The 11,378-nt window shown below is 44.3% G+C and overlaps 1 protein-coding gene across 3 annotated transcripts in view; it reads right to left on the bottom strand.

Annotated features, from left to right (window-relative positions):
- The window catches only part of Osbpl11 (oxysterol binding protein like 11), a 75,022-nt gene that overhangs the window by 37,853 nt on the left and 25,791 nt on the right, over window positions 1–11,378 (bottom strand). For all 3 annotated transcript variants that reach the window (XM_021184876.2, XM_029470390.1, XM_021184875.2), the window contains exons 2-4: window positions 10,803–10,871; window positions 2,006–2,181; window positions 847–926 (exon numbers count right to left, since the gene is read on the bottom strand). In XM_021184876.2, the coding sequence (XP_021040535.1) occupies window positions 847–926; window positions 2,006–2,181; window positions 10,803–10,864 (318 nt within the window). In that variant the 5' untranslated portion in view covers window positions 10,865–10,871. The remainder of the gene's footprint in view (window positions 1–846; window positions 927–2,005; window positions 2,182–10,802; window positions 10,872–11,378) is intronic.

Here is an 11,378-nt window from a genome sequence, read left to right as displayed (position 1 = left end):
AAAAAAAAAAAAAAAAAAAAAAGGAAGAGGACAGCTAGGCTGGCATGGTGGCTTGCATCTATGACCCCAACTCTTGGAAAGCTGAGGTAATTTTCAAGGCCAGCAGGGTGAGTAGAGAAGGGCTTGGGGGACAACTCTTGTTATGTGTAAGTGTACATGAACCTTGAAAGGAGAAAAGCCAACACAAGAAATTACAGTCATAAGTCCTCACAAGTAAGAGCATAGATTAACTGCTCACCCCAGGTTTACAGAGAGAACAGACGTGGCTAATTACTTCGGGTTGTCTAGGGGTTGATAGAAATATTCGGTAGTCACATGGCTGCCACGGCTGCACAATTTTTTGTTTGTTTGTTTAATGTATATGAGTGCACTGTCACTGTCTTCAGACACACTAGAAGAGGGCATTAGATTCCATTACATATAGTTGTAAGCCACCATGCGGTTTCTGGGAATCGAATTCAGGACCTCTGGAAGAGCAGTCAGTGCTCTTAACCTCTGAGACATCTCTCCAACCCAAGGTTGCATAATCTTATTGTTACTACACTGACACCACAGGATTATATTTTATAGTGTATCAGTTTTATAATGTGTGAATGGTATCTCGATGTGTTTTTTAAACAATCATTTATTTTGTGTGTATATGCACATATGAACATCACCAGCGTACATGAGAAAGCAAGGACATTTATCAAGAGACGGTTCTCTTTCAACCCTGTGAGTCCAAGGGATCAAACTGAAGTTGTCAAGCTTGGTGGCAATCACTCTTCCTCACTGGCTCTATTGTCTACATTTAGAAGCATAAAGCCCCTATTTCCTGTTTTGTGCATAGTGTACAAACCCACATACCTTTCCAATAGCTTCCGTGTGGTGCTGTGTACATATCTGAAGTCTGCTCACCCAATGCTGCCGCTCTTTAGCGTCTGTGGCTGATAAAAAGAATACAGATATCACGTACTTTTATATTTATTTGGGGAGCACAACTGTCCACAGCACAGGGATGGATGAGTAAAAAGCAAAGGCTAGCACTACTTTCTTTACAGAAAATGTCACTGACCAGGAAGACTAAAGGGTTGCCCTTGCTAGGAGTGCACAAATCCCATGTAACCAGGTGAGGACATGAAGCAATACATCTTTAAGTTCCTCCTGGTGGTATGCCCACATTTGTTTCTGTTTATTTACTTCTTTTTGTTTTTCAAGACAGGGTTTCTCTGTGTAGCCCTGGCTGTCCTACTACTCAGTCTGTAGACCAGGCTGGCCTCCAATGCAGAGATCCCCCTGCCTCTGCCTCCCTCCCGAGGGCTGGGATTAGAGTTGTGTGTTACCACTGCTAGCTGATTATGTGCTTTTTTCAAATAAACAACCTTGATTAAGACTCTGAAATCTCAGCAGTGCTTTCAGACCTTAGCAGAATGGTAAGCAGGATAACCACTATACTTTATGTATATTTATTCAGTAAAACCCCAACACATTTCTTCATAAATTAACCTAGACAGAGGTTATAAGCCAGGCATGGCAGCACAGCCTGTAACGACAGCTCTCAGAGGCAGAAGGTAAGCATTTGAAGCCAGCCTAGGCTCCATAGCAAGACCCTATCTTTCAAAAGCTCAAGCAAGTCTATGGTCAGATCACCCTGAACAGTCCTGATTTTATCAAAAACCAGTATGAAAATCCAAACCCCAAACCAAACATGGTAAATTATAATTTATCTTAATGAATATGGACATTTTAATACTTCTGATTGTAGTTATGTCACTAAGAGATGTCAAAAGGACAATGGGCAAAAAAGAAAAATTACCTGAGGCAGACAAAAAACAGTAATATTTAAATGTCTAGGCTGTACAGTTATCACTAGTCAGGGTTTCATTTATAAAATAATTCACTAAACAGACTCATTCACTGGGCAACTTGAAAACCATTATTAAAGTAGATTTCATCATCTGTCAGAGCAGTTCTAAGACCATCCCGTGGTGTGTCACCAGTGGCAGTGGTGCTGAGGGGACCCCACCTCTGAGTTTATACTGCTCCCCGCTGGCGGCATTCACTGTGAAGGTGTGCGAGTCCTCATCGCTGGGAGAGATCACGGCCCCCGCAAGCTGCAAAGTCCCTCTGGGTTTCTGATTTCTAGACTGTTCATTTACAAAGTACTCCAACAGCCCAGCTTCATTGTTTAAGACAAAAAACCTGCAAAGATGTTTAAAATGTTATGGTTTTTAAACATTTGCCTTAGCTAAAACTAAAGCATGCAAACTTCAAACATGTAAAAACTACAGTAGTTTATATTGAAAAACTCAAAACAAACAAACAAACAAACAACCCCCCTAAAACTAAAGCATGCCAACAAGTACCCAGAAACACTACACCAAATTTCCTAGGATAAAAATTATTATAAAACTGAGCACATTTAATACAAGGTGCAAGCTGCAGAGCTGAAGGAGAAGCATTTATTTTAAATAATTTTTTGTGGTCCAGAAGATCAAACCCAGGACCTCATATACCCTAGGCAGATACTCCACTGAAGCCCCATCACTAGCCTCAGAAGTGCTTCTCAGGTTAGAACACAGTAAGTACAAAAAGAAACAAGGCACAGCCCTCCTTTAGAGGAACATCTCTCCCTGATAAACTGCAGACAAGGGACATACTATGTTCATACTATGACAAAATATGAACTCTGGGCTGGCATAATGCCAGGTAAGAAGTGACTATGGGAGTTGCAGAGATGGCCCTGTGGTTAAGAACACATACTGCTCTTGCAGATGACAGGAGTTTGGATCCTAACACCCTAACTCCAGGGGACCCAACACCCTTCTGTGGTTTCTATAGGTACCTCCTTCCTATCTACCTACCAACCTACTTACCTCCCCACCCACCCACACAAAAGAATAATAAATCTTAAAAAAAAAAAAGCCTCAGTAATCAAAGAGATGAGTGTGATCTAAGATGTAACCAGTGACATATACACTGGGAATAATGTCACAGCAGAAGGATGTTGTGACTGGACCTTTAGATAGGTCACAAGTGACTTGCCCTGTTTAAAAATGAAAAGACTGCAACTAGAGACACAGAAACTCAGGGAACTTGAGATTAAATGATGAAATACTGATACACCTTGGCAAAGAATTTGATGGAACACCGTTGGACTTTGGAAAAGAATTTAATGTTCTGATTCAATTATAGACTGGCTAGTTTAGGATGCACCAATTCAGATCCCAATTTAAGTGGTGTAATAGATCTCTTCTTGAAAAGTTACAAAAAGGTGTGAATTTCTCAAAATTTATGCTTGGGTTTTTTTCTGGAAGGTTTTTTAGCATTCTACAGAAAAGCCACATTCATAAAAGAACCTGGTGCAGAGTGTGAGCCAGTTCACGAGTCAGGAAGACGTTCACCGTCTCAAGTGACAGAGAAATGATCGCATCAAAGGAGTCAGAGAGAACGGAATCAGCCTTGTGTTGATGATAAAAAAATAAAAAGGTTAAAACTGCCTAAGAAGAGAGATAGAACACAGACTTTTCGACTAAAGTCTTTTATTGTTTTGAGACAGGGTTTCTCTACACAACCCTAGTTGTCCTACCTCTGCCTCCAGGACGCTTGGATTAAAGGCATGTGCTACCATATTCAGCTTCCTCCTAAGCTTTTGGACCTGGAAAAATGTGTTTACAGATTTTGATAAAAATTTAACTTGAATAATTCTGCAGCTCCTTGTTTCTTTGGCTTTGTTGTTGTTTTTCTGTGACAGGGTTTCATATATCCCAGGCAAGCCCCAAACTCTCTATGTAGTCAAAGATAACTTTAAATTATGATCTCCTTGTCTCTGTCTCCAGGTATACCACACAGCTGAGTGTGGCTCTGAGGCTCCCATGCAGCACCTCACGCATGCACGCTAGGCAAGCATTCTACTGACTGAGCTCCAACCGGTGACATTTTTGTAATCTTAAACTCACATTTCATTGATTATTGGCGGAGTTGAGTTCAAAACGTTTTCATGTGTTTGCTAAACATTATGAACTGCCAATCACATCTTTGCTCATTTTTAAGTTATTTTTTTCAAAGATTTAAAGGGATTATTTGAATTAACATAAAGCAGCTGTGGGGAGTCCACATTCCAACCAGTCACCACTGGGCTCAGCTGCTGTGACAGCAACTCTGGGAGCCTGACTGAAACTCAGGGAGCTTAACTGCACTTATCCTTATCCTATGCCACCAATGTCTGGTGCTGGGCTTCAGGGAGGTGCCCAGACCACTCCTCAGGGGTAGAAAGACACAATCTAAGATGTTGGGATTCTCTGACTTCTAGGCCTCCTGTTACTGCTGGAGAGCTGCACAGAGAAGTTGGGAAATAAGCATGACAGTCCCTGGGCCCACAGTAAGACCTGGACTAGGAGTCCCAAACTCCTGGGCATCTATCTAGGCATCGCTGAGTCCCAAGGAGCTGGGAGCGGAGTTGGGGGCCTGCAGGCTGAGGATGGTGTCTAGGCCGGGTCAGGGGGAATGGGAGCTCCAGCTTAGCTCATCAGTGATTGTCCTTAGCTTGGTGGAAGTTGTCTGGAGGTTGTCTGGAAGCGCAAAGGCCTTCTACGAGAAGCTTAGGTTGAGGCTCTGCAGGCGGAGGCCTTATCTATGGACCCCCACAGCAGTTCTTGATGAAACAGACAATCCATGTCTATACATATTGTTTAACTCGTAGAAAATAGATATATACCAACTTCTCAGGGTGGACCAGAGATTAAATACCTTTCTGTTGAAAAGAATATCTGGGAAGGGGAGCTATTAGCTAAACCCTGGGGGCTACTAGGTACCTCATTAGCATGAAGAACTCTGTTCTGGGCCTACATGACCTCGAGTTTCCTTATGTGGGAAGTGTAGCATGTGTTCCAGGCCAGGAGTCTGGCAGGGAGCAGGGAGCCGCCTGCCATCTCAGGTGTGTAGCCGAGTTTCCGGGGACTCAGACCTACTCTACCGTACCGTTTCCTGGCAAGCTCCACTGTCCCACAAGCAGACATTAATATGATCTTAAGTTTCTAAACCTGTCTTTATAAAATATCTATATGAATCTTCCATTAAAAAAAAAAAAAAGAGGGGAGCCACCTTAGCCAACCAGAAGCCCACCCCTGCCCATGCTCATGATGCCCAGGCCAACCAGCAACACTAGGAAGAAACAATATGTGACCAAGAAGCTGTGGAGAGAGGTGGAACTGGAGTCATCAGGGTAGTGACAGGTGTGAGAGCTGAGGTCACCAGGGGAACATGCCATTGCCCAGTGGAGTCACAGGATGGTATACAGTAGTAGCCTGCAGCTTGCATAGTAGACTTAGCCCTCAGGTCCTCAACACAGTGTCTGGCCTTGGGGGTGACAGCAATAATGTAGGCCCGGAATGAGGAACGGTTCACTTCATGTCCTGGACCTCCTCCCAGGACCAGTGTAGCCCATGGTGCCACTGAGGCCTGGGGGCGGGGGGGGGGATTGGAGCAGAAGCTGTGCTCCACTCACCAGAAGTCTTAAGATCCTGTGGCGGGGCCGGGGGGGGGGGGGGGGGGGGCAGCAGCCCTGTGGCAGCCAGGGCCTGTCCAAGTTGATGTCTGTGGGCTGTGCTGTAGTTGAGGTGTCATTGATCTGAGTGGCTTGTACTGCCACCTGAAGCCATGGTGATGTCAGGGCCCATGCTGCCACCAAAGACCACCAAGGATCTGTGGTCTTATTAAGGCCGGGGTCTGTGCTGATGTCTGTGGCCCCTGTTACCACTGAAGGCCAAGCAGCTATGTGTGGTCTGTGCTACAGCCTGAGACCATGCTGACGTGCACAGGTTGTACTGCCATGTTGGGGCCATGTTGGTGTGAATTGTCTGTACAGCCACTGGAGACCATGTTTGATGTCTGTGGTCAGGGCCTCTGAGGACCTTGTCTGGGTCCATGGTCCTAATGCAGGCAAGGGCCATGTTCATGGTCAGAGCCGCCACCAGAAACTATGTGGAAGCCCATGATGTGTTCCCCCTGACTGTAAAGAGCAAGGAGGCTACTTTGGCAGTGACACTGATAACTGCACACACACAGTTGAGAAAGGAACACAGAAGAAGGCTTCCCTGATGACCCCTTCCCCTTCACCGCCCCAACCCCCCAAAAAGTAACAGCCTAAACAGGAAGCCATCAAAGAGAAGTCTTACAAGTGTGATAAGGGCTCTTAAACTCTCACTTTTCTTACTCTCATCTCTAGCCCTGCTTCTCTCTCTCCCCACGTGGCCATGGCGGGTCTCTCTCTCTTCCTATCTTCTCTCTTTCTCCCTGCCTTTCTACAATAAAGCTCTGAAACTATTTTTTTTTAAAAGTGTGATAAGGACGCTGACGTTAGCTCTCCACACCTGACGGCTCTGGTGGGGACTCGGGAAGCAAATGACTCAGTTCTATTTGAGAGGCAGGCCACTGAGAGTTTGACCATGACCAGTGAGTATAAGGGTAACACGAAATGGACTTGGGTTTTTTTGTTTTGCTCCGTTGTTTTGTTAGTGGTGTAATGAGAGAAGTGGGGACACTGCCATGGAAGGACTAGGAAGCGAGTGTAATCAGGCATATGATGTGAAATTCCTAAAGAATCAATAGAAATAGTATATTGAAGAAAAAAAAAATCATCCAAGCCAAGTGTGGTGGTTCTTTGGCCATAATCCTAGCATTTAGAAGGCCGAGGCAGATTTCAAATTTAAGGCCTGTCTAGGCAACTTACTGAGATAAAACTTCAAAATTAAAGATAGACAAAGGCTAAAGAGACAGCTCAGTGCAGAACTTCCTTAGCACATGCAAGGCCTGTGGTTCAAGGCCCCAGTAGCAGAAGGAAAAAGAAGTGTACAGACTAGAGAAAGATGGCCCACACAGTGAGGGAGGGAAAGCCAGCCATCTTCTTCAAAGGCACTAGACTCTTCATCTAGGCATGTCCTAGCAGGCTGGCCTGCACGATACACTAGACAGGTCTGAGTCAGGGCTGAGTCCACTGGAGGTTAACTTTCTGCACAACCTCCACAACGTAACGCTCAGCATTCTTGTTAAAGGGAGACACGGCAAGGAGCTGTGGGTTTGGTTTGTTTGCCTTTGCAACTGCAGAGTGAAAGACCACTAGTTTGAAGAAGTAACTTACGTCACGCTTCAGGGGCATCCACCCCTTAAACCTCATCACACACAACTGTATTCTAACTCTGAAGTACAGAAACAAACACTAGTGATGGCTCTAACAGGAAGACAGCTGCGTGCTCTGCTCCCACCTTCCAGAGGCTTCCAGAGGCCGTGCATAGATCCTAAGACGCCTTCAAGGTCTAGAGTCCAAACTGAAAGCAAGTGGAGTCAGGAAACTATTCCAGAGCCAGCCATTCTTCCCGGGGTGGGTGGGGTGGGTGGGGTGGAGGCGAAAGAGCACAGACAGGGCCACTCCTCACTGGCCTCGACTCCCTACGTAGCTGTGGACAGTTCTAAACACCTGACCCTCCACCTCAGTCCTGGGTGCTGCAATTAGACATATAGCACCATGCCCAGCTCAAGTAATTAACTGTTTCATGTAAACTGTTTGCAGGCTAGGCTAGAGACAACCTCGGCTATCGTTTCTTAGGAATGCTATCCACCTTATTTTTGAGACAGGATCTCAAAATGGCCTGGAACTCTCCATTTTGGATGGCTCGACAGTCTGCCCAGTGATGGTGTTACAAGTGTGAGCCACCATGCCTGGCTTTTAAACATAGGCTTTGAGGATCAAACTTGGCGAGTGATTTGCCAACTGAGCCATCTTTTTTTGTATTACATACATTCATGTATGTAGTGTATGTACGACTGTGCCATGGTGCATTTGTAGAGGTCAGAAGACAGTTTGCAGGAGTCTTTTCCTCCCTCCATGTGGGTGGCCCTGAGCCATCCTGCTGGCCTGTCAACTGAGCTATCTTAGCAGTCATCAAGCAATACTTTCTAGAGCACACTCGTGCTAGGTAGGTATTTCCAGCCTGCTCAAAGCTGCTTTTGGTCAAAATAGAAATGACTTGGAGGGAAGGACACTGCCTTGAATAGATGGCAAAGGCCGAATGCTTTTGTCCCTTGAGAATCTTTTTGCAATGCACAGAAGAGGTAGCTTGGCAAGCCACAGAGCTCCCTAAGCCTCTGGCTTCTCAACAGCGTCTTAATCCCTCCATTCCCATCTCATCCTTCAACCTCTCCATCCCACACTCAAGAGCTAATCTGTTTATGCAGTGCTTCACGACCTCCAACACAGCGGTCAGAAATGGAATGTGAAGGCGTTTTTGTTCTTTTTAAAAAATGGTTTTGTCCTTATTTGTAAGATTTGTGTGCATGTCTGGTGGGAGGGTGGGAATGTATGCGCCATGGCTTCTTTTTAAAAACTCCTATTTTCCATGGGCATTTCTGCTATTCTTTACAGTGTATGAAAAACATTCTTTCAAAAAGAAAGACATTCTTTCATGTATTATTTCTGGTTGTGTTGTTTTGAGGTAGGAAGAAAAGCACAACCCGGGTTACCCCATCATGGCGGCAGACTCTCCAAACGCATGCGAATTATAAACAGCATCATACATGGTTCTGTGAAAATAATCTGTCTATAAAAATAGACTTTGGACTCAAAATTAGTTGCTTATGAATGTTAGTTTTATTACTTTAAAGAATAACTGAGGGCTGGGGAGATGGTTCAGTGAGTGAGAGCACGTACTTCCAAGCACGAGGACCTGAGTCCAAGTCACTGTCACCCACATAAGTGTCTGGCATGGCTGTGTATGCCTGTACCCCAGCATTGAGAGGTGGAAAAATGAGGACCCTGAGAGGTAAGGGAGGTGCAGAGAAATAAGAACCCTGTGCATAAACTTTTGCTGGTTAGAATAAAAGGATAGAAATAGGCAAAAGTACACATGTCTGTAGTCCTAGCGACCCACTCCAGATACTAAGGCCAGAAGAACTGTTTGGGGCTTAAGAGCTTGGGCTCATCCTAGGCCACATGGAGAGAGTTCATTTATTTATTTAAATAAAAAATTAATTTAATTTAATTTATTTAATTTTATTATTATTTTTTTCTTTTTTGGAGACAGGGTCTCTTTTTTTTTTTTTTTGGTTTTTCGAGACAGGGTTTCTCTGTGTAGCCCTGGCTGTCCTGGAACTCACTTTGTAGACCAGGCTGGCCTCGAACTCAGAAATCCGCCTGCCTCTGCCTCCCGAGTGCTGGGATTAAAGGCGTGCGCCACCACGCCCGGCTGACAGGGTCTCTTTATGTAGCCTGGTTGTCCTGGAACTTACTACATAGACCAGGTTGGCCTCTGCCTCCCAAGTGTTGGGGTTAAAGATGTGTGCCACCATGCCTAGCAGCAGTTTATTTCTTTAAAACCAAAAATAAAAAAATAAAAAAATAAACACCAAAAAAACCACTATCATCTATTAGTTTATACTTCCTGACATAGACACAAAAATGTAGAGACTTGAACAGATATTGGCACAACATTCACAGCAAAGCCTTATTTACAAGTGCCAAAAGAAACAACCCAAATGTCCATCAATACAGGATAGATAAATAATATTTCATATACAAATGCTGGAATATTACTGCCCTTTAAATAATGATGTGGATCAAGGAAATAGTTTATTGGGTGAAGGCACTTCTGCCAGCCTGATGCCCTGTGTTAAATCCCAGGACCTGAATGATGAAAAGTAAAAACTGATTCCTGTAAGATTTCCTCTGACTGCGACACATACATACACACATACACACACACACACATACTCATACACACTCACACACAATCAATCAATGTAATTTTAAAAAATGGACCAACAAAATGGCTCAGTGGATGAAGGAATGTTGCCATGCCTGAAGACAGTTCAATCCCTAGGAACCACATGATGGAAACAGAACTGACCCTGATCTCCACACTGTCTGTGACACTCTGGCACACAGAGGTGCACTCTCGGACACATCCATATATATAAATATAAAAATAAAGTGAGAAAAAAACAACACCAAAGAGCTAGGTGGTGTGGCACATGACTTTAATCCCAGCACCCAAGAGACAAAGGCAGGCAGATCTCTGAATTCTAGGACAACCTAGGCTACACAAACAAACAAATCACACCCCACCAAGTTATGATGTGAATCTGAACCCTATGCAGAGTGAAATAAAAAAGTCACAAGAGGTCACACAGCGTATGTTCCCTGGGCACGAGGCAGAAGGAGGGGTAAAGTCCAGAGACTGTAACAGAGGAGGCTGGAGGAGGAGGCTAGTATATGAAAGGTATGGGGTTTCAAGACGATGAGGAAGGGTCTGGAGATCAGCAGTTCGCACAGTTGTACAAAATGGTGAACATATTTAATTACACTGAGTTAGATGACTTAAATCTTATTTTTTAATGTCAATTTAAAAAGTAAAACCTTAATATAACCCTTGCCCTGCAACTATTAAGTCTACAGTGTACTTAGCACAGCTGGCTTCCCGACTCACCAACTGCCTATGTGGCTGTGGGCTGCTAACTAACCCTCCAAGGCCACAGCCTGAGAATGAAGCAGAAATGCCCACTCTCCCCACTAAGAGCCTCGCCTTTGCACACAGTACCAGCACGTGGCAGGTGAACACACCTCTCTACTCCTAACGACAGTGCTGAGATTTAGAGGCTGCCACTGAGACACAGGCCAACTCCTCCATCTCTAAGGAGAAAGCCTTCCCATGTGTAGGAGAGACGTGGTAAATCCTCCTCTACAAGTTCCCCAGCTCTGTGCCGACAGCAGTGTGTAACAGAACCAGTTCCCAACCTCTTCGGAGACTGCCATCGTAGGACCGTCAGCTTACCTGTACTGCCACCCCGTGACAAGGTTGGTGTACTTCATTAAATAGCCATTAACACTCTCCATGTGGTCACTGTTTCAAAAGAACAGAGCTGAAGTTAGTGGAAATATGAGGAAACAAAAACAAACAAACCCAGACAACTCTTCAGTTTTGAAAACAGCTGCAGAGACAATAACTCATTAAATTTTCCAGGCATGGTCATGAACGTCTTTAGTCTCTGTCCTCAGGAAGCAGAGGCAAGAAGAATCTCTGTATGCTGGATCGAAGCCAGCATGGTCTACATATTGAATGCCAGGCCAGTCAGGGATACAGAGAAACCACCTTGTGTCAAAAGACCAAGAAGAGAAGAGAAGAGAAGAGAAGAGAAGAGAAGAGAAGAGAAGAGAAGAGAAGAGAAGAGAAGAGAGAGAAAAGAGTCAAGCTTAATAATTTCTTCAAAACAAGTACAATATTCCACTTATTATTATTTGAAATATAGTCATGTAAATATAAAGCTACATAAATATAAACACAAATACAATGTGAATGTTCTATTTAAAACAACTCCCCAGAAATGATTTCCTAAAGTCTTTCTCTGCT

The sequence above is a fragment of the Mus caroli genome, chromosome 16 (assembly GCF_900094665.2).
Source record: "Mus caroli chromosome 16, CAROLI_EIJ_v1.1, whole genome shotgun sequence".
Lineage (NCBI taxonomy): Eukaryota > Metazoa > Chordata > Mammalia > Rodentia > Muridae > Mus > Mus caroli.
This window is presented reverse-complemented; position numbering and strand designations above follow the sequence as displayed.